Source organism: Melozone crissalis, unplaced genomic scaffold (assembly GCF_028551555.1).
Source record: "Melozone crissalis strain CALT ecotype California unplaced genomic scaffold, PUWL_Pcris_2 ptg000363l_1, whole genome shotgun sequence".
Lineage (NCBI taxonomy): Eukaryota > Metazoa > Chordata > Aves > Passeriformes > Passerellidae > Melozone > Melozone crissalis.
This window is the reverse complement of record NW_026536106.1, coordinates 58,636-84,632: the sequence shown is the minus strand read 5'-3', so window position 1 is coordinate 84,632 and position 25,997 is coordinate 58,636. Positions and strand designations below refer to the sequence as shown.

At 61.5% G+C, this 25,997-nt stretch overlaps 3 protein-coding genes and 1 pseudogene across 3 annotated transcripts; all 4 read left to right on the top strand.

Moving 5' to 3' along the window:
• The first annotated feature begins 1,297 nt into the window (after positions 1-1,297).
• On the top strand, positions 1,298-11,023 carry LOC128949992 (uncharacterized). Its single transcript, XM_054294883.1, is given in 12 exon segments — positions 1,298-1,408; positions 1,883-2,152; positions 3,834-3,887; positions 3,890-4,118; positions 4,589-4,695; positions 4,799-4,827; positions 7,359-7,492; positions 7,494-7,588; positions 8,060-8,329; positions 9,930-10,214; positions 10,780-10,886; positions 10,990-11,023. Coding segments are annotated over 12 exon segments (1,674 nt in total). The 5' UTR covers positions 1,298-1,323; the 3' UTR covers positions 10,999-11,023.
• Positions 11,024-12,148: 1,125 nt separating this feature from the next.
• Positions 12,149-16,044, top strand: LOC128949989 (class II histocompatibility antigen, B-L beta chain-like). The gene is made up of 5 exons (XM_054294880.1): positions 12,149-12,259; positions 12,736-13,005; positions 14,848-15,132; positions 15,758-15,864; positions 15,968-16,044. Exons 1-5 carry the CDS (start codon positions 12,175-12,177, stop codon positions 15,974-15,976), a joined length of 756 nt encoding a protein of 251 aa, XP_054150855.1. The 5' UTR covers positions 12,149-12,174; the 3' UTR covers positions 15,977-16,044.
• A 2,346-nt stretch (positions 16,045-18,390) lies between these two features.
• LOC128949982 (class II histocompatibility antigen, B-L beta chain-like) lies at positions 18,391-21,611 on the top strand (annotated as a pseudogene).
• A 1,304-nt stretch (positions 21,612-22,915) lies between these two features.
• LOC128949986 (class II histocompatibility antigen, B-L beta chain-like) lies at positions 22,916-25,471 on the top strand. The gene is made up of 5 exons (XM_054294876.1): positions 22,916-23,010; positions 23,485-23,754; positions 24,402-24,686; positions 25,217-25,323; positions 25,427-25,471. The coding sequence occupies exons 1-5, from the start codon at positions 22,926-22,928 to the stop codon at positions 25,433-25,435; spliced, it is 756 nt and encodes a 251-aa protein (XP_054150851.1). The 5' UTR covers positions 22,916-22,925; the 3' UTR covers positions 25,436-25,471.
• The last annotated feature ends 526 nt before the right edge of the window (positions 25,472-25,997 follow it).

The following is a 25,997-nucleotide window of genomic DNA, read 5'->3' as shown; positions in this document are numbered from 1 at the left end:
GGGATTTAGGCACTTCCAGAGACCCAAAAATCCTGGGAAAAAATGGATTTAGGCACTTCCATTTCAGCAAATTTTGTGTACAAGGGGGTCTGGCCACGTCCAGCCCTCCCCAAATCCCGGGCACAAGGGGGTTTAGGCCCTTCCAGAGCACCAAAACTCGGGGCAAAGAGGATGTGAGAAAACCCAGTTCCCCAAATTCTGTGTACAGGGGGGTTTGAGCACTCCCAGATCCCATATATCCCAGGGACAAGGGGGTTTACGAACATCCAGATCCCCAAAATCCTAAAAAGGAGGATTTGGGAACGTTGAGTTCCCCAAAATTTTAGGTACAGGGGGATTTGGGCAGTCCCAGACCACTAAAATCCCGGGCACAAGGGGGTTTGGGCACTTCCAGACCCCAAAATCTCCCGGAAAAGAGGATTTGGGAGCATTCAGTTCCTTAAATTATGTGTACAGGGGGGTTTAGGCACTCCCAGACAGCCCAAATTTTGGGTACAGGGGGGTCTGGCCACGCCCAACCCCCGAAAATCCCTTGGGCAAGGGGATTTAGGCAATTCCAGAGCCCCAAAATCATGGAAAAAGACGAATTCAGCCACACCCAAAACCCCAAAACCGTGAAAAAAGGGCGAAAAACCACCAACCCCCCCCCGCCAAAATCCCGAAAAATAACCCAAAAAAATCACCCCAAAAACTCCCAAAAATTTGAAAAAAATTGGGATTGATCCCTTTGACCCCTTAATTCCCTGAATTCCCCAAATTCCAGCGAACCCCAAATCCGTGAGACCCCTCCCAAAACCTCACATTCGACCCCCAGAATTGAGGGTCAGGGTCTACAGCGGCAGCAGCCGGGGGAGGCTCCGCGCTCCGTCCGTGGCGCTCCGGGCACACCGGGCAGGGTCGGTGCTGCTCCCGGGAACGCGGATCCGAACTGGGGGCACTGGGAACGGGGGAGCAGCACCCCAAAAAGTGCTCAGCCAATGGGAGAGCGGAGTTGAATGAGGCCGGGTAGAGGGTGTTGGCGGGTAGAGGGTTAATGAATTGAGCTCCCTACGATATTCTGGCCAATCAGCAAAAGGAGCGGAAATTGAGTCATCAGTTGCTGGGTAGGGGGTCTGGAAATCGGGCTCGAAACTCACCGGCCAAATAGAGAGCGCAAAAATCACTTCGGCCAATTAAAGAGAGGCCAAAAAAAACCACAACCAATGAAAGCGCTGCCAAAAACCACGCCCGACCAATCAGGGAGCGCGTCCCTCATGACCCCGCGCCGCTCCGGGCTGGTTCTCGCAGTGGAGCGCGGTTGGTTCGGGGCGGCGGTCGCTGGCCATGGGGCTCGGGGCGGCAGCCGGGGCCCTGCTGGTGGCACTGGGGGTGCTGGGAGCCCCCCCGGGTGCGGGCGCGGAGCTCTCGGGTGAGCGGGGGGCGGGAGGCGCTGGGCCAGGGGGGGAGAAGGGGGAAAAGGGGGCGAAGGGGGGAGCCCGAAATGGAGGGGGAGGAGGAGGGGACCCCCCAAAGGGAGAGCGGGAGGGGCTGAGGGGTGGGGGGAGGAGAGGGAGGGGTGGGAGAGGGTGGGGAAGGGGGGAAAAGGGGAGGGGGGACCCCAAAACTGAGCGGGAGGGGGTGGGTATTGGGGGATTAGTGGGAAAATGGGGAAATGGGAGCCCAAAAGTGATTTGGGGAGCGGGCGGAGGTGGGAGGGGAGAGGATGAGGAAGGGGAAATGGGGGAAGGGCGGCAAAGAGGAAGCGGCAGCGCGGGCAGGAGGGTCCCATGGCGGCCGTGGGGCACAGGGGGTGCGGAGTGGGGATCCGGGGTGGGCCCGGAGCTCTGGGGGTGCTGCTGGGGGTGCTGGGGGTGCACCGCTGAGCTGTGTGCTGCACTCACAGGGGTGTTCCAGCACGTGTTTAAGAGCGAGTGTTACTTCATTAACGGCACGGAGAAGGTGAGGTTTGTGGACAGGTACATCTACAACCGGCAGATGTGGGCGATGTTCGACAGCGATGTGGGGCACTACGTGGGATTCACCCCCTTTGGGGAGAGGAATGCCAAGCACTGGAACAGCGACCCGGCCATAATGGAGTACCAACGGACTTCGCTGGACACGTACTGCCGGCACAACTACGAGGTGTCCCGCCCGTTCATCACGGAGCGCCGAGGTGAGCGCGGAGCAGAGCGTGTCCCCTCGGGCCCTGCCCTGCCAGTGACCATCCCAGTCAATCCCAGTCCCTACCAGTCCCTTCCGGTATATACCCAGACCTTTGCAGTCCATTCCCATTCCCCTCCAAGACCACCCCAGTCCATTCCCAATCCATCCCAATCTCTCCCACTCCCTCCCAGTCCCTCTCAGTCCATTCCAATCCCTCCAGACCATTCCTAGTCCCTTCCAGTCCATTCCCAGTTCGTCCCAGTCACTCCCAGTCCATTCCCAGTTCATTCCCAGTTCTTTCTCTGACTTCCACACTCTCTCCCTTTGCTGTGTACCCCTCCCATCTTTCTCGGTGCCACTCCAGTCCTTCCCAGTTCCTCCCAGTCCATCCCAGTCCCACCCACCCCCTACAACTCAATTCCCAGTGTATTCTGAGTTCATTCCCAGTTCAATCTCAGATCTCCTCCCACTCTCTCAGTAACCCTCATCCACACCCACCTCTCTCAGTGCCACCCCAGTTCCTCCCAGTCTATTCCCAGTCCATCCCAGTCGCTCCCAGTCCTTTCCTAGTCAATCCCAGTTCATTCCCAGTCCCGCCTTGTGCCATCTCTGTGCCATCCCACTCATATTCAGCCCATTCCCAGCCCATTCCCATCCCTCCCAGTTCATTCCCAGTGCTTCCCATTCCATCCAAGTGTATTCCCAGTCCATCAAGTCCATCACAGTCACTCCCAGTCCATTTCCAGTCAGCCCCAGTCACTCCCAGTTCCCCCCCGCGCGTGCAATTCAGCGACGCGTGAAGCTGACGCTTCTCAGCCAATGGGATCGCTTCTCTGCGATGACTCCCCTGTTGCCAGGCAGACCCGCAGCGCCGAGTGCCCCGCGCTGGACTCGGCCTCCCAGTGCCGCGCACTTCATTCCCAGTTCCTCCCAGTGCCACCAAAATCCCTCCCAGTGCCATCCCAGTCCCTCCCAGACCACCCCCAATACATCCCCAGTCCCTCCCAGTCCATTTCCAGTCTGTTCCCAGTTCATTCCCAGTTCACTCTCAGACCTCCACCCTCTCTCCCAGTCTATCCCCAGTCCCTCACAGTCCATTCCTTGTCCCTCCCAGTCCTCCCCAGTCCCACCCAGAACCTCCAAATCTATTCCCAGTCTATTCCCAGTTCATTCCCAGTTTATTTCCAGACCTCCACCCTCTCTCCCAGTACCCCCATCCCCTCCCACTTCTCTCAGTACCACCCAAGTCAGTCCCAGTCTATTCCCAGTGCCTCCCAGTATATTCCCAGTCCCTCCCAATGCTATTCCCAGTCCTTCCAACTCTCTCAAAACTAAGTCCCAGTTGATCTCCAGTTCAATCCCAGTTCATTGCCAGAAGTCCTTACTCCCTCCTAGTGCCTCCCATCCCCACTCACCTCTCCCAGACATTCCCAATCCAAACCAGTCCCTCCCAATCCACTTCCAGTTAATCCCAGTCCACACCTGTCCATCCCAAATCCATCCTACTCCATCCCCAGTCCATCCCAGTCCATTCCCATTCCATTCCCAGTCCCCCCCAGTCCATTCCCAGTCCCTCCCAGTCCATTCCCAGTCCCTCCCCAGCCCAGCCCAGCCCTCCCCTCTCTCTCCCAGTGCCCCCCAGCTGATCCCAGTGTGTCCCCGCTCTCTCTCTCTCTCTCTGTCTCTGCCAGTGCCCCCCAGCGTGTCCATCTCGCTGGTGCCCGCCTCGAGCTCCCAGCCCGGCCCCGGCCGCCTGCTGTGCTCCGTGATGGATTTCTACCCTGCTGCCATCCAGGTGAGGTGGTTCCAGGGCCAGCAGGAGCTGTCGGAGCACGTGGTGGCCACGGACGTGGTGGCCAACGGGGACTGGAGCTACCAGCTGCTGGTGCTGCTGGAAACGCCGCCCCGGCGCGGGCTGAGCTACAGCTGCCAGGTGGAGCACGTCAGCCTGGAGCAGCCGCTGAGGCGGCACTGGGGTACGGGGGAGCCCCTGGGGGCGCTGGCAGAGGCGCTGGGCTGTGCTGGGAGGCACTGGGAGGGAGGTGGAGAGAGGCGGGCTGGGAGTGGGAGAGGGGCTGGGGGTCAGGCAAGGGCTGGGCAGGGGTTTGGGGGGTGCTGGGGAGGGTGGGATGGGGTTGGGGGGGTGCTGGTGGGCACTGGGAGGGAGTTTGGGGGTGCTGGGTGTGACTGGGAGGGAGTTTGGGGGCGCTGGGTGTGATTGGGAGGGAGTTTGGGGGTCCTGGGGCGCTGGGGGCCAACTGGGAGGGGGCTGTGGGGTGCTGAGAGGGACGGGAGGGGCTTTGGTGGCTCCTGTTGAGGCCCAAAAGGGATCGGGGGGAGGTTTCAGGGGGTCCCGGCTGGGCCGGGGGCCAGAGGGAGGGCGCTGGGAGGGGCTGGGGGTGTCGGCGAGAGGTTTTGGGGGCGCTGAGCCCTGCGGACCCCGCAGAGATGGCGCCGGACGCCGGCCGCAGCAAGATGCTGACGGGCATCGGGGGCTTGGTCTTGGGCTCGGTCTTCGTGGCGCTGGGGCTCGGCTTCTACGTGCGCAAGAAGGTGAGGGCGGGTGCCGGGGGCGGCGTGGCCGCCGTGGCGGAGCCCCGTGCGCGCTCCCGCCGGGGCCCCCGGCCCGGTGTCACCCCCTTTTCTGTGCCCACAGAGCTCCTGAGGCGGCGGCGGCCGCAGCCCCTCCCCGCGGGCTCGGGCCCGGCCGGGACCCCCCGCTCCGTCCCCGCTGCGCTGATTCTGGGGGGGTCCCGTGTCCCCCCCAGCGCCGCTGGCGCTCTGCCCCCGCCCGGTGCCCGCTGCCAGCGCTCCCAATAAAGCTTCCCAGCTGGGCCCGGGGCCGTTTGTTGGGGGGCGCTGGGGAGGGGTCTGGGGGGGCGGGGGGCGATGGGACGGATTTGGGCAAAGGGAGGGTGCGAAAGGGTGGGGGCTGGGCCCGGGGGGAGCGGGGGGAGGAGGACGAGGAGGAGCAGCAGCACCAGAACCCCGCGGTTTCCCCGCCCTCCCGGAGCCGCAGCCCCCCCGGCCCCGTCAGCATCGCCCCCTCCCCACATCCCGCAGTGAGCGGCGAGGGGAACTCAGCCCCTTGTTAAAAATTCTTAAATAATTGAAAATACTTAATAATTTCTAATTTTATTAATTTTTTTGGTAATTTATGAAAACGTCCACGTTTCTAAAATTTATATAATTTTTAAAAAGTTATTAAATAATGGTTAATAATTTCCTTGATCACTTGTTAATAAAATGTTCTTTCTAAAGCGGAGCAGGACAAAGCGATCCGAACAGAAAATCCTGAACGAGCTCAGTGCCCGAAAAATCGGGGTTAAATGTGAAATGAGTGGCTCTGATTGGCTGGCCCAGCACAGCCCGCCCCTCCCACTCCCAGTCCATCCCAGTCCCTTCTGGACCTGCCTGCTCCTGGTGCTGCTGGGAACCTCCCAAAATCCCGGGGACAAGGGGGTTTAGGAACATCCAGATCACCAAAACCCTGGAAAAAGAGGATTTGGGAATATTAAGTTCTTAAAATTTTGTGTACAGCGGATCTTAGGCATCGCTACCCCCTCAAAATCCCGTGAACAAGGGGATTTAGGAACATCCAGAGCCTCAAAATCCTGGGAAAAGAGGAATTGGGAATTTTCAGTTCCCCAAATTTTGTGTACAGGGGGGTTTGAGCACTCCCAGCTGCCCAAAATCCCGGGGACAAGGGGGTTTAGGAACATCCAGACTCACAAAATCCTGGAAAAAGAGGATTTGGGAATTTTCAGTTCCCCAAATTTTGGGTACTGGGGGGTTTGGGCACTCGCAGCCCCACCAAATTTGAGTACAGGGGGGTTTGAACACTCCCAGATCTCCAAAATCCCGGGGACAAGGAGGTTTAGGAACATCCAGAGCCCCTCAATTTTGGAAAAAAGGGGATTTAGGCTCTTTCAGTTCCCAAATTTTGGGTACAGGGGGGTTTGAGCACTCCCAGATCCCCAAAATCCCGGGGACAAGGGGGTTTAGGAACATCCAGACCCCCAAAATCCTCGGGAAAAGCGGATTTCGGAACTTTGAGTTCCCCAAATTGTGGGTACGGGGGGTTTAGGCATTCCCACACTCCAAAAATCCAGGAAAAAAGGGATTTAGAAACTTCCAGAGACCCAAAAATCCTGGAAAAAAAGCGATTTCGGCACTTCCATTTCACCAAATTTTCTGTACAAGGGGGTTTGAGCGCTCCCAGATCCCCAAAATCCCGGGGACAAAGGGGGTTTAGGCGCTTCCAGAGCACCAAAACTCCTGGAAAAGAGGATGTGAGAAAACCCAGTTCCCCAAATTTTGTGTACAGGGGGGTTTGGGCACTCCCAGCCCCCCCCGAATTTTGTGTACAGGGGGGTTTGAGCACTCCCAGATCCCCAAAATCCCAGGAACGACGGGGTTTGGGCACTTCCAGAGTCCCAAAATCCCGGGAAAAGCGGATTTGGGAACATTCAGTTCCTAAAATTATGTGTACAGGGGGGTTTAAGTCATTCCCAGACACCCCAAATTTTGGGTACAGGGGGGTCTGGCCACGCCAAACCCCCCCAAATCCTTTGGACAAGGGGATTTAGGCACTTCCAGAGACCCAACATAATGGAAAAATAGGAATTCGACCACACCCAACCCCCCAAAACCGTGAAAAAAGGGGGGAAAAACCACGAACCCCCCCGCCAAAATCCCGAAAAACAACCCAAAAAAATCACGCCAAAAACTCCCAAAAAATTGCAAAAAATTGGGATTGATCCCTTTGACCCCTTAATTCCCAAAATTCCCCAAATTCCAGCGAACCCCAAATCCGTGAGACCACTCCCAAAACCGCACATTCGACCTCCAGAATTGACAGTCAGGGTCTACAGCGGCAGCAGCCGGGGGAGGCTCCGCGCTCCGTCCGTGGCGCTCCGGGCACACCGGGCAGGGTCGGTGCTGCTCCCAGGAACGCGGATCCGAACTGGGGGCACTGGGAACGAGGGAGCAGCACCCCAAAAAGCGCTCAGCCAATGGGAGAGCGGAGTTGAATGAGGCCGGGTAGAGGGTGTTGGCGCGTAGAGGGTTAAGAAATTGAGCTGGCTAAGAAATTCTGGCGAATGAGAAAAAGGATCGGAAATTGAGTCATCAGGTGCTGGGCAGAGGGTCTGAAAATCGGGCTCCAAACTCACCGGCCAATTAGAGAGCGCAAAAATCACTTCGGCCAATTAAAGAGAGGCCAAAAAAAAACCCAACCAATGAAAGCGCTGCCAAAAACCACGCCCGACCAATCAGGGAGCGCGTCCCTCATGACCCCGCGCCGCTCCGGGCTGGGTCTCGCAGTGGAGCGCGGTTGGTTCGGGGCGGCGGTCGCTGGCCATGGGGCTCGGGGCGGCAGCCGGGGCCCTGCTGGTGGCACTGGGGGTGCTGGGAGCCCCCCCGGGTGCGGGCGCGGAGCTCTCGGGTGAGCGGGGGGCGGGAGGCGCTGGGCCAGGGGGGGAGAAGGGGGAAAAGGGGGCGAAGGGGGAGCCCGGAATGGAGGGGGAGGAGGAGGGGACCCCCCAAAGGGAGAGCGGGAGGGGCTGAGGGGTGGGGGAGGGGAGGGAGGGGTGGGAGAGGGTGGGGAAGGGGGAAAAGGGGAGGGGGGACCACAAAACTGAGCGGGAGGGGGCTGGGGATTGGGGGATTGGTGGGAAAATGGGGAAATGGGAGGCCAAAAGTGATTTGGGGAGCGGGCGGAGGTGGGAGGGGAGAGGATGAGGAAGGGGAAATGGGGGAAGGGCGGCAAAGAGGAAGCGGCAGCGCGGGCAGGAGGGTCCCATGGCGGCCGTGGGGCACAGGGGGTGCGGAGTGGGGATCCGGGGTGGGCCCGGAGCTCTGGGGGTGCTGCTGCGGGTGCTGGGGGGCACCGCTGAGCTGTGTGCTGCACTCACAGGGGTGTTCCAGGAGATGTTTAAGGGCGAGTGTTACTTCATTAACGGCACAGAGAAGGTGAGGTACGTGGTGAGGTTCATCTACAACCGGCAGCAGTACCTGATGTTCGACAGCGACGTGGGGCACTACGTGGGGTTCACCCCCTATGGGGAGGTGAATGCCAAGCGCTTGAACAGCGACCCGGCTGAACTGGAGTACAGACGAAATGAGGTGGACAGGTACTGTCGGGTCAGCTACGAGGTGTCCACCCCGTTCATCACAGAGCGCCGAGGTGAGCGTGGGGCAGAGCGTGTCCCCTCGGGCCCTGCCCCGCCAGTGACCATCCCAGTCAATCCCAGTCCCTTCCAGTATATTCCCAGTCCCCTGACAGTCCACCCCAGTCCCTCCAAGAATATTCCCAGTGCCATCCAGTCCCTCCCAGCCCATTCCCAGCCCCTGCCAGTCAAGTACAGTCAATCCCAGTCCATTCTCAATCCGTTCCCCGTCCATGCCAGTCCCTCCCAGTCTATTCCCAATTCAATCCCAGTTCACTCTCAGACACCCACCCACTCTCCAAGTAACCCCGATCCCCGCCCACCTCTTTCAGCGCCACCCCACATCCTCCCAGTCTATTCCCAGTCCATCCCAGTCGCTCCCAGACGCTCCTAGTCCTTTCTCAGTCCATCCCAGTTCATTCCCAGTCCCGCCTTGTGCTATCACAGTGCCATCCCACTCATCTCAGCCCGTTCCCATCCTTCCCAGTTTATTCCCAGTGCCTCCCAGTCCCTCCAAGTGTATTCCCAGTCCATCAAGTGCATCCCAGTCCATCACAGTCCGTTTCCATTCGATCGCAGTCCATTTCCAGTCAGCCCCAGTCCCTCCCACTGCCCCCCCCCGCGCCATCATTTCAGCGACGCGTGAAGCCGACGCTTCTCAGCCAATCAGATCGCTCTTCTCTGATGACTCACCTGTTGCCAGGCAGACCCGCAGCGCGAGTGCCCCGCGCTGGACTCGGCCTCCCAGTGCCGCGCGCTTCATTCCCAGTTCCTCCCAGTGCCACCAAAATCCCTCCCAGTGCCATCCCAGTCCCTCCCAGACCATCTCCAATTCCTCTCCAGTCCCTCCCAGTCCGTTTCCAGTCTCTTCCCAGTTCATTCCCAGTTCACTCTCAGACCTCCCCCCTCTTTCCCAGTTCCCTCCATTCCCTCCCATCTCTCTCAGTGCAACCCAATAAATCCTAGTCCCTCCCAGTCCACCTCAGTTCATTCCCAGTTCCTCCCAGTCTCATCCAGACCCTCCAAATCAATTCCCAGTCTATTCCCAGTACATTCCCAGTTTATTTCCAGATCTCCACCCTCTGTCCCAGTATCGCCCATGCGCTCCCACTTCTCTCAGTACCACCCAAGTCTGTCCCAGTCTATTCCCAGTGCCTCCCAGTATATTGCCAATGCATCCCACTCCCTCCCAATGCTATTCCCAGTCCTTCCAAGTCCCTCAAAGCTAATTCCCAGTTGATTTCCTGTTCATTCCCAGTTCATTGCCAGACCTGCACCCTCCCTGCAGTGCCCCCCATCCCCACTCACCTCTCCCAGACCTTCCCAGTCCACACCACTCCCTCCCATTCCATTCCCCGTTCATCCCATTCCCTTCCCAATCCATTCCGATTCCATTCCCATTCTCTCCCAGTCGAATCCCAGTCCCCCCTATTTCATTCCCAGTCAATCCCAGTCCATCCCAGTCCCCCCCAGTCCATTCCCAGTCCATCCCAGTCCCTCCCAGTCCATTCGAGTCCATTCTCAGTCCCTCCCCAGCCCAGCCCTCCCCTGTCTCTCCCAGTGCCCCCCAGCTGATCCCAGTGTGTCCCGCTCTCTCTCTCTCTCTGTCTCTGCCAGTGCCCCCCAGCGTGTCCATCTCGCTGGTGCCGGCCTCGAGCTCCCAGCCCGGCCCCGGCCGCCTGCTGTGCTCCGTGATGGATTTCTACCCCGCTGCCATCCAGGTGAGGTGGTTCCAGGGCCAGCAGGAGCTGTCGGAGCACGTGGTGGCCACCGACGTGGTGGCCAACGGGGACTGGAGCTACCAGCTGCTGGTGCTGCTGGAAACGCCGCCCCGGCGCGGGCTGAGCTACAGCTGCCAGGTGGAGCACGTCAGCCTGGAGCAGCCGCTGAGGCGGCACTGGGGTACGGGGGAGCCCCTGGGGGCGCTGGCAGAGGCGCTGGGCTGTGCTGGGAGGCACTGGGAGGGAGGTGGAGAGAGGCGGGCTGGGAGTGGGAGAGGGGCTGGGGGCTGGGCAAGGGCTGGGCAGGGGTTTGGGGGATGCTGGGGAGGGTGGGAGGATGGGGCTGGGGGGGTGCTGGTGGGCGCTGGGAGGGAGTTTGGGGGCGCTGGTTGTGACTGGGAGGGAGTTTGGGGGTGCTGGTGGGCACGGGGAGGGAGTTTGGGGGCACTGGGTGTGACTGGGAGGGGGTTTGGGGGTGCTGGGAGTGACTGGGAGGGAGATTGGGGGTGCTGGGTGTGACTGGGAGGGAGTTTGGGGGTGCTGGGGCGCTGGGTGGCAACTGGGAGGGGGCTGTGGGATGCCGAGAGGGACGGGAGGGGCTTTGGTGGCTCCTGTCGAGGCACAAAAGGGATCGGGGGAGGTTTCAGGGGGTCCTGGCTGGGCCGGGGGCCACAGGGAGGGCGCTGGGAGGGGCTGGGGGTGTCGGCGAGAGGTTTTGGGGGCGCTGAGCCCTGCGGACCCCCCAGAGATGGCGCCGGACGCCGGCCGCAGCAAGATGCTGACGGGCATCGGGGGCTTGGTCTTGGGCTCGGTCTTCGTGGCGCTGGGGCTCGGCTTCTACGTGCGCAAGAAGGTGAGGGCGGGTGCCGGGGGCGGCGTGGCCGCCGTGGCGGAGCCCCGTGCGCGCTCCCGCCGGGGCCCCCAGCCCGGTGTCACCCCCTTTTCTGTGCCCACAGAGCTCCTGAGGCGGCGGCGGCCGCAGCCCCTCCCGGCGGGCTCGGGCCCGGCCGGGACCCCCCGCTCCGTCCCCGCTGCGCTGATTCTGGGGGGGGTCCCGTGTCCCCCCCAGCGCCGCTGGCGCTCTGCCCCCGCCCAGTGCCCGCTGCCAGCGCTCCCAATAAAGCTTCCCAGCTGGGCCCGGGGCCGTTTGTTGGGGGGCGCTGGGGAGGGGTCTGGGGGCGCGGGGGGCGATGGGACGGATTTGGGCAAAGGGAGGGGGAGAAAGAGTGGGGGCTGGGCCCGGCGGGAGCGGGAGGAGGAGGAGGAGGAGGAGGAGGAGCTGGGATTATGTAGGAGAAGGGAGGAGGAGGAACCCCAAAGCAAAAGACGGACAGATGAAGTCGAGCGGGCAGAGGAGGACGACCCGAAACGGATTGAATTTAAATAATATTTTCCAAATTTTATAGAAGTAATAAATACAAAAGTTGCTATTATAGTAAAAATTTCTTTGATAGGATTTAGGTTTACACAACTTTAATATAACTTAATTAGTAGTAAGTAATTTCCTTTACACCATTGTTTATAAAAATGTGTTTTAAAGCGGAGCGGGACAAAGGGATCCGAACAAAAAATTCCAGGGATTCCCAGAACCGAGACTCCCCCAAAACCCCACCTTGGGCCCCCAAAATCGGCGGCAGTGTCAGGGCCAGCAGCGGCAGCAGCCGGGGGAGGCTCCGCGCTCCGTCCGTGGCGCTCCGGGCACACCGGGCAGGGTCGGTGCTGCTCCCAGGAACGCGGATCCGAACTGGGGGCACTGGGAACGGGGGAGCAGCACCCCAAAAAGCGCCTCAGCCAATGGGAGAGCGGAGTTGAATGAGGCCGGGTAGAGGGTGTTGGCGGGTAGAGGGTTAAAAAATTGAGCTCCCAAAGAAATTCTGGCGAATCAGTAAAAAGATCGGAAATTGAGTCATCAGTTCCTGGGTAGAGGGTCTGAAACTCGCACCCCGGACGGAACCGGCCAATTAGAGAGCCCAAAAATCACTTCGGCCAATTAAAGACAGGCAAAAAAAACCTCCAACCAATGAAAGCACTGCCAGAAACCACGCCCGCCCAATCAGGGAGCGCGTCCCTCATGACCCCGCGCCGCTCCGGGCTGGTTCTCGCAGTGGAGCGCGGTTGGTTCGGGGCGGCGGTCGCTGGCCATGGGGCTCGGGGCGGCAGCCGGGGCCCTGCTGGTGGCACTGGGGGTGCTGGGAGCCCCCCCGGGTGCGGGCGCGGAGCTCTCGGGTGAGCGGGGGGCGGGAGGCGCTGGGCCAGGGCGGGAGAAGGGGGAAAAGGGGGCGAAGGGGGGAGGCCGGAATGGAGGGGGAGGAGGAGGGGACCCCCCAAAGGGAGAGCGGGAGGGGCTGAGAGGTGGGGGGAGGGGAGGGAGGGGTGGGAGAGGGTGGGGAAGGGGGAAAATGGGGCGGGGGGACCCCAAAGGTGAGCGGGAGGGGGATTGGGGATTGGGGGATTGGTGGGAAAATGGGGAAATGGGAGCCCAAAAGTGATTTGGGGAGCGGGCGGAGGTGGGAGGGGAGAGGATGAGGAAGGGGAAATGGGGGAAGGGCGGCAAAGAGGAAGCGGCAGCGCGGGCAGGAGGGTCCCATGGCGGCCGTGGGGCACAGGGGGTGCGGAGTGGGGATCCGGGGTGGGCCCGGAGCTCTGGGGGTGCTGCTGGGGGTGCTGGGGGGGCACCGCTGAGCTGTGTGCTGCGCTCACAGGGGTGTATCAGTACTTTGCAAAGTTCGAGTGTCACTTCATTAACGGCACGGACAAGGTGAGGTACGTGCTGAGGGCCGTCTACAACCGGGAGCTTTTCGTGATGTTCGACAGCGAAGTGGGGCACTTCGTGGGGTTCACCCCCGATGGGGAGAAACAGGCCCAGTACTCGAACAGTGATCCGGCGTTAATGGAGCGCATGCGGACTGCGGTGGACTGGCTCTGCCGGCACAACTACGCGATTGTTGCCCCTTTCAGCGTGGAGCGCCGAGGTGAGCGCGGGGCAGAGCGTGTCCCCTCGGGCCCTGCCCTGCCAGTGACCATCCCAGTCAATCCCAGTCCCTACCAGTCCCTTCCAGTATATTCCCAGACCCTCCCAGTCCATTCCCGTTCCATCCCAGTCTATCCAGCTCTCTCCCAGTCTCTCTCACTCCATCCCAATCCCTCAAGTCCATTCCCAGTTCGTCACCGTCTATTCCCATTCCCTCCCAAGTCCCTCCTGGTCAGTCTCAGTCCATCCCAGTCCCTCCCAGTTCTTCCCAGTCCATCCTAGTCCCACCCACCGCCTCCAATTCAATTCCCAGTCTATTCCCAGTTGATTCCCAGTTCACTCTCAGATCTCCTCCCATCTCGCTCAGTGCCATCCAAGTTCCTGACAGTCCATCCCAGTCGCTCCTAGTCGTTTCCCAGTCCATCCCAGTTCATTCCCCATCCCGCCCAGTTCATTCCCAGTGCCTGACAGTCCCTCCCAGTGCCCCCCCGCCACCCCATCATTTCAGCGACGAGGGAAGCAGACGCTTTTTAGCCAATCAGATCGCGTATCACTGATGACTCACCTGTTGCCAGGCAGATCCGCAGCGCCGAGTGCCCAGCGCTGGACTCGGCCTCCCAGCGCCGCGCGCTTCATTCCCAGTTCCTCCCAGTGCCACCAAAATCCCTCCCAGTGCCATCCCAGTCCCTCCAAGACCATCCCAAATACCTCCCCACTCCCTCCCAGTCCATTTCCAGTCTCTTCCCAGTTCATTCCCAGTTCATTCTCAGACTTCCACCCTCTCTCCCAGTTCCACCCATTCCCTCCCATCTCCCTCAGTGCCACCCCAATAAGTCCCAGTCCCTCCCAGTCCACTCCAGTCCATTCCCAGTCCTTCCCATTCCAACCCACACCGTCCAAATCTATTCCCAGTCTATTCCCAGTTCATTCCCAGTTTATTTCCAGACCTCCACCCTCTGTCCCAGTACCACCCATTCCCTCCCACTTCTCTCAGTACCACCCATGTCTATCCCAGTCTATTCCCAGTGCCTCCCAGGATATTGCCAATCCATCCCAGTCCCTCCCAATGCTATTCCCAGTCCTTCCAACTCCGTCCAAACTAATTCCTCGTTGATTTCCAGTTCATTCCCAGTTCATCGCCACACCCCCATGCCCACTCCCAGTGCCCCCATCTACATTCGCCTCTCCCAGACCTTCCAAATCCACACCAGTCCATCCCAATCCATTCCCAGTTCATCCCAGTCCACACCAGTCCATCCCCAATCCGTCCTACTCCATCCCCAGTCCCTTCCCAGTCCCTCCCAGTTCATTCTCAGTCCTTCCCAGTCCATTTCCAATCAGTCCCAGTTGCTCCCAGTCCATCCCCATTCCATTCCCACTCCCTCCCAGTCCCTCCCAGCACCGCCCAGTCCTTCCCAATCCATTCCCAGTTCATTCCCAGTCCCTCCCAGTCCATTCCCAGTCCCTCCCCAGCCCACCTCAATTCATTCCCAATCCATCCCAGTCCTGCCAAGTCTCATCCAGACCCTCCAAATCCATTCCCAGTCTATTCCCAATTCACTCCCAGACCTTCACCCTCTTTCCCAGTGCCCCCCAATCTCCTCTCACCTCTCTCAGTGCCACCCCTGCCCCTCCCAGTCCATTCCCAGTCCCTCCCAGTCCATCCCAGTCCATTCCTAGGCCATCCCCAGTCGATCTCAGTACATCCCAGTCCCTCCCAGTCCCTCCCAGTCCCTCCCCAGCCCAGCCCACCCCAGTCCCTCCCCTGTCTCTCCCAGTGCCCCCCAGCTGATCCCAGTGTGTCCCCGCTCTCTCTCTCTCTCTCTCTCTCTGTCTCTGCCAGTGCCCCCCAGCGTGTCCATCTCGCTGGTGCCGGCCTCGAGCCCCCAGCCCGGCCCCGGCCGCCTGCTGTGCTCCGTGATGGATTTCTACCCTGCTGCCATCCAGGTGAGGTGGTTCCAGGGCCAGCAGGAGCTGTCGGAGCACGTGGTGGCCACGGACGTGGTGGCCAACGGGGACTGGAGCTACCAGCTGCTGGTGCTGCTGGAAACGCCGCCCCGGCGCGGGCTGAGCTACAGCTGCCAGGTGGAGCACGTCAGCCTGGAGCAGCCGCTGAGGCGGCACTGGGGTACGGGGGAGCCCCTGGGGGCGCTGGCAGAGGCGCTGGGCTGTGCTGGGAGGCACTGGGAGGGAGGTGGAGAGAGGCGGGCTGGGAGTGGGAGAGGGGCTGGGGGCTGGGCAAGGGCTGGGCAGGGGTTTGGGGGGTGCTGGGGAGGGTGGGATGGGGTTGGGGGGGTGCTGGTGGGTACTGGGAGGGAGTTTGGGGGCGCTGGGTGTGACTGGGAGGGAGTTTGGAGGTGCTGGGTGTGACAGGGAGGGAGTTTGGGGGTGCTGGGTGTGACTGGGAGGGAGTTTGGGGGTCCCGGGTGTGACTAGGAGGGAGTTTGGGAGCGCTGGTGGGCACTGGGAGGGAGTTTGGGGATTCTGGGTGTGACTGGGAGGGAGTCTGGGGGTGCTGGGAGTGACTGGGAGGGAGTCTGGGGGTCCAGGGGCGCTGGGGGGCAACTGGGAGGGGGCTGTGGGCTGCTGAGAGGGACGGGAGGGGCTTTGGTGGCTCCTGTTGAGGCCCAAAAGGGATCGGGGGGAGGTTTCAGGGGGTCCCGGCCGGGCCGGGGGCCACAGGGAGGGCGGTGGGAGGGGCTGGGGGTGTCGGCGAGAGGTTTTGGGGGCGCTGAGCCCTGCGGACCCCCCAGAGATGGCGCCGGACGCCGGCCGCAGCAAGATGCTGACGGGCATCGGGGGCTTGGTCTTGGGCTCGGTCTTCGTGGCGCTGGGGCTCGGCTTCTACGTGCGCAAGAAGGTGAGGGCGGGTGCCGGGGGCGGCGTGGCCGCCGTGGCGGAGCCCCGTGCGCGCTCCCGCCGGGGCCCCCAGCCCGGTGTCACCCCCTTTTCTGTGCCCACAGAGCTCCTGAGGCGGCGGCGGCCGCAGCCCCTCCCCGCGGGCTCGGGCCCGGCCGGGACCCCCCGCTCCGTCCCCGCTGCGCTGATTCCGGGGGGGTCCCGTGTCCCCCCCAGCGCCGCTGGCGCTCTGCCCCCGCCCAGTGCCCGCTGCCAGCGCTCCCAATAAAGCTTCCCAGCTGGGCCCGGGGCCGTTTGTTGGGGGGCGCTGGGGAGGGGTGTGGGGGGGCGGGGGGCGATGGGACGGATTTGGGCAAAGGGAGGGAGAGAAAGGGTGGGGGCTGGGCCCGGGGGGAGCGGGAGGAGGAGGAGGAGGAAGAGGAGGAGGAGGAGGAGGAGGAGGAGGAAGAGCAGCAGCACCAGAACCCCGCGGTTTCCCCGCCCCCCCCCAGAGCTGCAGCCCCCCCGGCCCCGTCAGCATCGCCCCCTCCCCACATCCCGCAGTGAGCGAGGAGGGGAACTCAGCCCCTTGTTAAAAATTCTTAAATAATTAAAAATCCTTAATAATTTTTATATTTATAAAATTTTATTGTTGTTTATGAAAACGTCCATATTTCCTAAATTTCTATAGTTTAGAAAATATTTTAATCATGGTTAATAATTTCCTTCATCTCTTGTTAATAAAATGTGGTTTCTAAAGCGGAGCAGGACAAAGGGATCCGAACAGAAAAACCTGAACGAGCTCAGTGCCCGAAAAATCGGGGTTAAATGTGAAATGAGCGGCTCTGATTGGCTGGCCCAGCACAGCCCGCCCCTCCCACTCCCAGTCCCTCCCAGTCCCTCCCAGTCCGTTCTGGACCTGCCTGCTCCTGGTGCTGCTGGGAACCTCCTAAAATCCCGGGGCAAGGGGGTTTAGGAACATCCAGACCACCAAAATCCTGGAAAAAGAGGATTTGGGAATTTTCAGTTCCCCAAATTTTGGGTACTGGGGGGTTTGGGCACTCGCAACCCCACCAAATTTGAGTACAGGGGGGTTTGGACACTCCCAGATCTCCAAAATCCCGGGGACAAGGAGGTTTAGGAACATCCAGAGCCCCTCAATTTTGGAAAAAAGGGGATTTAGGCACTTTCAGTTCCCAAATTTTGGGTACAGGGGGGATTGAGCACTCCCAGATCCCCAAAATCCCGGGGACAATGGGGTTTAGGAACATCCAGACCCCCAAAATCCTCGGGAAAAGCGGATTTGGGAACTTTGAGTTCCCCAAATTGTGGTTACGGGGGGTTTAGGCATTCCCACACTCCAAAAATCCAGGAAAAAAGGGATTTAGAAACTTCCAGAGACCCAAAAATCCTGGAAAAAAAGCGATTTCGGCACTTCCATTTCACCAAATTTTGTGTACAAGGGGGTTTGAGCGCTCCCAGATCCCCAAAATCCCGGGGACAAAGGGGGTTTAGGCGCTTCCAGAGCACCAAAACTCCGGGAAAAGAGGATGTGAGAAAACCCAGTTCCCCAAATTTTGTGTACAGGGGAGTTTGGGCACTCCCAGCCCCCCCCGAATTTTGGGTACAGGGGGGTTTGAGCACTCCCAGATCCCCAAAATCCCAGGGACGACGGGGTTTGGGCACTTCCAGAGTCCCAAAATCCCGGGAAAAGCGGATTTGGGAACATTCAGTTCCTAAAATTATGTGTACAGGGGGGTTTAAGTCATTCCCAGACACCCCAAATTTTGGGTACAGGGGGGTCTGGCCACGCCAAACCCCCCCAAATCCTTTGGACAAGGGGATTTAGGCACTTCCAGAGACCCAACATAATGGAAAAATAGGAATTCGACCACACCCAACCCCCCAAAACCTTGAAAAAAGGGGGGAAAAACCACGAACCCCCCCCGCCAAAATCCCGAAAAACAACCCAAAAAAATCACGCCAAAAACTCCCAAAAAATTGCAAAAAATTGGGATTGATCCCTTTGACCCCTTAATTCCCAAAATTCCCCAAATTCCAGCGAACCCCAAATCCGTGAGACCCCTCCCAAAACCTCACATTCGACCACCAGAATTGAGAGTCAGGGTCTACAGCGGCACCAGCCGGGGGAGGCTCCGCGCTCCGTCCGTGGCGCTCCGGGCACACCGGGCAGGGTCGGTGCTGCTCCCAGGAACGCGGATCCGAACTGGGGACAATGGGAACGGGGGAGCAGCACCCCAAAAAGCGCTCAGCCAATGGGAGAACGGAGTTGAATGAGGGCGGGTAGAGGGTGTTGGCGGGTAGAGGGTTAATAAATTGAGCTCCTGAAGAAATTCTGGCTAATCAGAAAAAGGAGCGGTATGACTCATCAGTTGCTGGGCAGAGGGTCTGAAAATCGGGCTTCAAACTCACCGGCCAATTAGAGAGCGCAAAAATCACGTCGGCCAATTAAAGAGAGGCTAAAAAACCCCAACCAATGAAAGCGCGGCCAGAAACCACGCCCGACCAATCAGGGAGCGCGTCCCTCATGACCCCGCGCCGCTCCGGGCTGGTTCTCGCAGTTGAGCGCGGTTGGTTCGGGGCGGCGGTCGCTGGCCATGGGGCTCGGGGCGGCAGCCGGGGCCCTGCTGGTGGCACTGGGGGTGCTGGGAGCCCCCCCGGGTGCGGGCGCGGAGCTCTCGGGTGAGCGGGGGGCGGGAGGCGCTGGGGCAGGGGGGGAGAAGGGGGAAAAGGGGGCGAAGGGGGGAGCCCGGAATGGAGGGGGAGGAGGAGGGGACCCCCCAAAGGGAGAGGGGGAGGGGCTGAGGGGTGGGGGGAGGGGAGGGAGGGGTGGGAGAGGGTGGGGAAGGGGGAAAAGGCGAGCGGGGCCTCCAAACTGAGCCGGAGGGGGCTGGGGATTGGGGGATTAGTGGGAAAATGGGGAAATGGGAGCCCAAATGTGATTTGGGGAGCGGGCGGAGGTGGGAGGGGAGAGGATGAGGAAGGGGAAATGGGGGAAGGGCGGCAAAGAGGAAGCGGCAGCGCGGGCAGGAGGTTCCCATGGCGGCCGTGGGGCACAGGGAGTGCGGAGTGGGGATCCGGGGTGGGCCCGGAGCTCTGGGGGTGCTGCTGGGGGTGCTGGGGGGGCACCGCTGAGCTGTGTGCTGCACTCACAGGGGTGCTCCAGCACATGATGACGTCCGAGTGTTACTTCATTAACGGCACGGAGAAGGTGAGGTTCGTGGAGAGGTTCATCTACAACCGGCTGACGGATGTGATGTTCGACAGCGACGTGGGGCACTACGTGGGGTTCACCCACGCTGGGGAGAGGTGGGCCAGGGACTGGAACAGCGAGCCGGAATGGATGGAGAGCAGACAGGCTCAGGTGGACACGTACTGCCGGTACAACTACGAGGTGTCCCGCCCGTTCATCACGGAGCGCCGAGGTGAGCGCGGGCCAGAGCGTGTCCCCTCGGGCCCTGCCCTGCCAGTGACCATCCCAGTACATTCCCGGTCCCTTCCAGTATATTCCCAGACCCTCCCAGTCCCCTCCATGTACTCCCCAGTCCATTCCTAATCCATCCCAGTCTCTCCTTCTCCCTCCCAGTCCCTCTCAGTCCATCCCAATACCTCCAGTACATTGCCAGTCCCTCCCACTCCATTTCCAGTTTGTCCCAATCCATCCCAAGTCCCTCTTGAATCCCTCCCATTTCATTCCAGTCCATCCCAGTCCCTCCCAGTCTATTCCCAGTCCATTCCCACTTCACTCTCCGAGTTCCACCGTCTCTCCCAGTGCCGAGTGCCCCTCCCATCTTTCTCAGTGCCACTCCAGTCCATTCCCAGTCCCTCCCAGTCCGTCCCAGTCCCACCCAGCCCCTTCTACCCAATTCCCAATCTATTCCCAGTTCAATCCCAGTTAAATCTCAGACATCCAACCACTCTAACAGGAACCCCAATCCCCTCCAACCTCCCTCAGTGCCGCCCCAGTTCCTCCCAGTCTATTCCCAGTCTATCCGAGTCCCTCCCTGTCACTCCCAGTCCTTTCCCAATCCATCCCAGTCACTCCCAGTCCCGCCTTGTGCCATCCCAGCGCCATCCCACTCATACTCAGCCCATTCCCAGTCAATTTCCCATCCGTCCCAGTTCATTCCCAGTGCCTCCCAGTCCCTACAAGTGTATTCCCAGTCCATCACAGTCCCTCCCAGTCCCTTCCCAGTCCGATTCCAGTCCATCCAATCCCTCCCAGTGGCCCGCCGCGCGTCCATTTCAGCGACGCGTGAAGCAGAAAGTTCGCAGCCAATGAGATTTCATCTCTCTGATGACTCCCCTGTTGCCAGGCAGACCCGCAGAGCCGAGTGCCCCGCGCTGGACTCGGCCTCCCAGCGCCGCGCGCTTCATTCCCGGTTCCTCCCAGTGCCACCAAAATCCCTCCCAGTGCCACCCCAGTCCCTCCCAGACCATCTCAAATTGCTCCCCCCAGTCCCTCCCAGTCCGTTTCCAGTCCCTTCCCAGTTCATTCCCAGTTCACTCTCAGACCTCCACCCTCTGTCCCACTTCCCCCATTTCTCCTATCTCTCTTAGTGTCACCCCAGTTCCTCCCAGTCTATTCCCAGTTCAATCCCAGTCGCTCCCAGTCCATTCCCTGTCCCACCCAGTGTCTCCTCAGCCCCTTCTACTCTACTCCCAGTCCCTCCCAGTCCCTCCCCAGCCCAGCCCAGCCGTCCCCTCTCTCTCCCAGTGCCACCCAGCTGATCCCAGTGTGTCCCCACTCTCTCTCTCTCTCTCTCTGTCTCTGCCAGTGCCCCCCAGCGTGTCCATCTCGCTGGTGCCCGCCTCGAGCTCCCAGCCCGGCCCCGGCCGCCTGCTCTGCTCCGTGATGGATTTCTACCCTGCTGCCATCCAGGTGAGGTGGTTCCAGGGCCAGCAGGAGCTGTCGGAGCACGTGGTGGCCACGGACGTGGTGGCCAACGGGGACTGGAGCTACCAGCTGCTGGTGCTGCTGGAAACGCCGCCCCGGCGCGGGCTGAGCTACAGCTGCCAGGTGGAGCACGTCAGCCTGGAGCAGCCGCTGAGGCGGCACTGGGGTACGGGGGAGCCCCTGGGGGCGCTGGCAGAGGCGCTGGGCTGTGCTGGGAGGCACTGGGAGGGAGCTGGAGAGAGGCGGGCTGGGAGTGGGAGAGGGGCTGGGGGCTGGGCAATGGCTGGGCAGGGGTTTGGGGGGTGCTGGGGAGGGTGGGATGGGGTTGTGGGGGTGCTGGTGGGCACTGGGAGGGAGTTTGGAGGTGCTGGGTGTGACTGGGAGGGAGTTTGGGGGTCCTGGGGCGCTGGGGGGCAACTGGGAGGGGGCTGTGGGATGCTGAGAGGGACGGGAGGGGCTTTGGTGGCTCCTGTTGAGGCCCAAAAGGGATCGGGGGGAGGTTTCAGGGGGTCCCGGCTGGGCCGGGGGCCACAGGGAGGGCGCTGGGAGGGGCCGGGGGTGTCGGCGAGAGGTTTTGGGGGCGCTGAGCCCTGCGGACCCCCCAGAGATGGCGCCGGACGCCGGCCGCAGCAAGATGCTGACGGGCATCGGGGGCTTGGTCTTGGGCTCGGTCTTCGTGGCGCTGGGGCTCGGCTTCTACGTGCGCAAGAAGGTGAGGGCGGGTGCCGGGGGCGGCGTGGCCGCCGTGGCGGAGCCCCGTGCGCGCTCCCGCCGGGGCCCCCAGCCCGGTGTCACCCCCTTTTCTGTGCCCACAGAGCTCCTGAGGCGGCGGCGGCCGCAGCCCCTCCCCGCGGGCTCGGGCCCGGCCGGGACCCCCCGCTCCGTCCCCGCTGCGCTGATTCTGGGGGGGTCCCGTGTCCCCCCCAGCCCCGCTGGCGCTCTGCCCCCGCCCAGTGCCCGCTGCCAGCGCTCCCAATAAAGCTTCCCAGCTGGGCCCGGGGCCGTTTGTTGGGGGGCGCTGGGGAGGGGTGTGGGGGGGCGGGGGGCGATGGGACGGATTTGGGCAAAGGGAGGGGGAGAAAGGGTGGGGGCTGGGCCCGGGGGGAGCGGGAGGAGGGGGGGAAGGGGGAGGGGGAGTGGGAGTAGGAGTAGGAGGAGAAGGTGAAGGAGAAGGTGAAGGAGAAGGAGAAGGAGAAGGAGAAGGAGAAGGAGAAGGAGAAGGAGGAGAAGGAGAAGGAGAAGGAGAAGGAGAAGGAGAAGGAGAAGGAGAAGGAGAAGAAGAAGGAGAAGGAGAAGGAAAAGGATTTGGTGGGAGTAGAAATGTGGAGGGAGGAAGAGGAACCCAAAGAAGAGGAAGGAGAGAAGAAGAGGACCTGTCCAAAGAGCACGAACCTAAAGAGATTAATTTTAATCAATACGTTTAATATTTTTAGTGATATTTAATCTATAAATTAGTGCTATAATAAGGTTAGAATATTATAATGTAGGATTACATAATTTCATTACAATTGAAATAGTTGTAAATAATTTCCTTAACTACAGGGTTAATATAATTGTGTTTCCAAAGCGGAGCGGTACAAAGGGATACGAACAGAAAATTCCAGCAAACCCCAAATGCGGTACTCCTCCAAAATCCCCTCCCTGGATCCCGAAAATCGGGGGCAGGGTCAGGGCCAGCAGCGGCAGCAGCCGGGGGAGGCTCCGCGCTCCGTCCATGGCGCTCCGGGCACACCGGGCAGGGTCGGTGCTGCTCCCAGGAACGCGGATCCGAACTGGGGGCACTGGGAACGGGGGAGCAGCAGCCCAAAAAGCGCTCAGGCAATGGGAGAGCGGAGTTTAATGAGGCCGGGTAGAGGGTGTTGGCGGGTAGAGGGTTAATAAATTGAGCTCCCTAAGAAATTCTGGCGAATCAGAGGACGGAGCGGAAAGGAGTCATCAGGTGCTGGGCAGAGGGTCTGGAAATCGGGCTCCAAACGAACCGGCCAATTAGAGAGCGCAAAAATCACTTCGGCCAATTAAAGAGAGGCCAGAAAAAGCCCAACCAATGAAAGCGCGGCCAGAAACCACGCCCGACCAATCAGGGAGCGCGTCCCTCATGACCCCGCGCCGCTCCGGGCTGGTTCTCGCAGTTGAGCGCGGTTGGTTGGGGGCGGCGGTCGCTGGCCATGGGGCTCGGGGCGGCAGCCGGGGCCCTGCTGGTGGCACTGGGGGTGCTGGGAGCCCCCCCGGGTGCGGGCGCGGAGCTCTCGGGTGAGCGGGGGGCGGGAGGCGCTGGGCCAGGGCGGGAGAAGGGGGAAAAGGGGGCGAAGGGGGGAGGCCGGAATGGAGGGGGAGGAGAAGGGAACCCCCCAAAGGGAGAGCGGGAGGGGCTGAGGGGTGGGGGGAGGGGAGGGAGGGGTGGGAGAGGGTGGGGAAGGGGGGAAAAGGGGAGGGGGGACCCCAAAACTGAGCCGGAGGGGGCTGGGGATTGGGGGATTAGTGGGAAAATGGGGAAATGGGAGCCCAAATGTGATTTGGGGAGCGGGCGGAGGTGGGAGGGGAGAGGATGAGGAAGGGGAAATGGGGGAAGGGCGGCAAAGAGGAAGCGGCAGCGCGGGCAGGAGGGTCCCATGGCGGCCGTGGGGCACAGGGGGTGCGGAGTGGGGATCCGGGGTGGGCCCGGAGCTCTGGGGGTGCTGCTGGGGGTGCTGGGGGGCACCGCTGAGCTGTGTGCTGCACTCACAGGGGTGTTCCAGCTCCTGCCAACGTACGAGTGTCACTTCATTAACGGCACGGAGAAGGTGAGGTACGTGCATAGGTGCGTCTACAATCGGAAGCAGAACTTGATGTTCGACAGCGACGTGGGGCACTACGTGGGGTTCACCCCCTATGGGGAGATACGGGCCCGGTACTGGAACAGCAACCCGGTCGTACTGGATCGCAAAAGGACTGCGGTGGACTGGTTCTGCCGGGGGTGGTACGAGAAGCTTACCCCGTTCATCACGGAGCGCCGAGGTGAGCGCGGGGCAGAGCGTGTCCTCTCGGGCCCTGCCCTGCCAGTGACACTGGAGCCCTTGAAAACCTCCATGGGAATCGCCCCAGAGCTCTGAGCCCTCCTTGTGACCGTCCTCGGGGCCCCTTCTCCCTTACAGTGACACCCCCAGTTCCTCCCGGTCACTCCCAGTCCCTCCCAGTGCCCCCATTGGCGTCCATTTCAGCGACGCGTGAAGCTGACGCTTCGCAGCCAATGAGATTTCATCTGTCGCATGACTCCCCTGTTGCCAGGCAGACCCGCAGCTCCGAGTGACCCGCGCTGGACTCGGCCTCCCAGCGCGGCGCGCTTCATTCCCAGTTCCTCCCAGTGCCACCAAAATCCCTCCCAGTGCCATGCCAGTCCCTCCCAGACAATCTCCAATTCCTCCCCAGTCCCTCCCAGTCCATTTCCAGTCTTTTCTCAGTTCACTCCCAGTTCACTCTCAGACGTACACCCTCTCTCCCAGTGCACGCCCATCCCCTCCCATCTCACCAAGTGCTACTCAACTCCATCCCAGTTCCTTCCAGTCTATTCCCAGTCCCTCCCCAGCCCTTTCTTCTCTCTCCCAGCTCTCCCCAGCTGATCCCAGTGTGTCCCCGCTCTCTCTCTCTCTCTCTGTCTCTGCCAGTGCCCCCCAGCGTGTCCATCTCGCTGGTGCCCCCCTCGAGCTCCCAGCCCGGCCCCGGCCGCCTGCTGTGCTCCGTGATGGATTTCTACCCCGCTGCCATCCAGGTGAGGTGGTTCCAGGGCCAGCAGGAGCTGTCGGAGCACGTGGTGGCCACGGACGTGGTGGCCAACGGGGACTGGAGCTACCAGCTGCTGGTGCTGCTGGAAACGCCGCCCCGGCGCGGGCTGAGCTACAGCTGCCAGGTGGAGCACGTCAGCCTGGAGCAGCCGCTGAGGCGGCACTGGGGTACGGGGGAGCCCCTGGGGGCGCAGGCAGAGGCGCTGGGCTGTGCTGGGAGGCACTGGGAGGGAGGTGGAGAGAGGCGGGCTGGGAGTGGGAGAGGGGCTGGGGGCTGGGCAAGGGCTGGGCAGGGGTTTGGGGGATGCTGGGGAGGGTGGGATGGGGTTGGGGGGGTGCTGGTGGGCACTGGGAGGGAGTTTGGGAGCGCTGGTTGTGACTGGGAGGGAATTTGGGGGCGCTGGGTGTGACTGGGAGGGAGTTTGGGGGCGCTGGGTGTGACTGGGAGGGAGTTTAGGGGCGCTGGGTGTGACTGGGAGGGAGTTTGGGGGTCCTGGGGCGCTGGGGGCAACTGGAGGGGACTGTGGGATGCTGAGAGGGACGGGAGGGGCTTTGGTGGCTCCTGTCGAGGCCCAAAAGGGATCGGGGGGAGGTTTCAGGGGGTCCCGGCTGGGCCGGGGGCCACAGGGAGGGCGCTGGGAGGGGCTGGGGGTGTCGGCGAGAGGTTTTGGGGGCGCTGAGCCCTGCGGACCCCCCAGAGATGGCGCCGGACGCCGGCCGCAGCAAGATGCTGACGGGCATCGGGGGCTTGGTCTTGGGCTCGGTCTTCGTGGCGCTGGGGCTCGGCTTCTACGTGCGCAAGAAGGTGAGGGCGGGTGCCGGGGGCGGCGTGGCCGCCGTGGCGGAGCCCCGTGCGCGCTCCCGCCGGGGCCCCCAGCCCGGTGTCACCCCCTTTTCTGTGCCCACAGAGCTCCTGAGGCGGCGGCGGCCGCAGCCCCTCCCCGCGGGCTCGGGCCCGGCCGGGACCCCCCGCTCCGTCCCCGCTGCGCTGATTCCGGGGGGGGTCCCGTGTCCCCCCCAGCGCCGCTGGCGCTCTGCCCCCGCCCAGTGCCCGCTGCCAGCGCTCCCAATAAAGCTTCCCAGCTGGGCCCGGAGCCGTTTGTTGGGGGGCGCTGGGGAGGGGTCTGGGGGCGCGGGGGGCGATGGGACGGATTTGGGCAAAGGGAGGGGGAGAAAGGGTGGGGGCTGGACCCGGGGGGAGCGGGAGGAGGAGGAGGAGGAGGAGGGAGAGGAGGAGAAGGAGAAGGAGAAGGAGAAGGAGAAGGAGAAGGATTTGGTGGGAGTAGAAATGTGGAGGGAGGAGGAGGAACCCAAAGTAAAAGACGGACAGATGAAGTCGACCGGGCAGAGGACGACGACTCGAATCGGATTGAATCTAAAAAATACTTTCCAAGTGTTATAGAAGTAATAAATACAAAAGTTGGTAATTTAGTAAGAATTACTTTGATAGGATTTAGGTTTACACAACTTTAATATAAC

What these genes read in the sequence shown, in the direction of transcription:
- LOC128949989 (XM_054294880.1), top strand. Translation starts at nt 12,175, where the DNA reads ATGGGGCTCGGGGCGGCAGCCGGGGCCCTGCTGGTGGCACTGGGGGTG. An exon ending in TGCGGGCGCGGAGCTCTCGG is followed by an intron (nt 12,260 to 12,735) that starts GTGAGCGGGGGG and finishes CTGCGCTCACAG; the next exon opens with GGGTGTATCAGTACTTTGCA. An exon ending in GCCGCTGAGGCGGCACTGGG is followed by an intron (nt 15,133 to 15,757) that starts GTACGGGGGAGC and finishes CGGACCCCCCAG; the next exon opens with AGATGGCGCCGGACGCCGGC.
- LOC128949986 (XM_054294876.1), top strand. Translation starts at nt 22,926, where the DNA reads ATGGGGCTCGGGGCGGCAGCCGGGGCCCTGCTGGTGGCACTGGGGGTG. An exon ending in TGCGGGCGCGGAGCTCTCGG is followed by an intron (nt 23,011 to 23,484) that starts GTGAGCGGGGGG and finishes CTGCACTCACAG; the next exon opens with GGGTGTTCCAGCTCCTGCCA. An exon ending in GCCGCTGAGGCGGCACTGGG is followed by an intron (nt 24,687 to 25,216) that starts GTACGGGGGAGC and finishes CGGACCCCCCAG; the next exon opens with AGATGGCGCCGGACGCCGGC.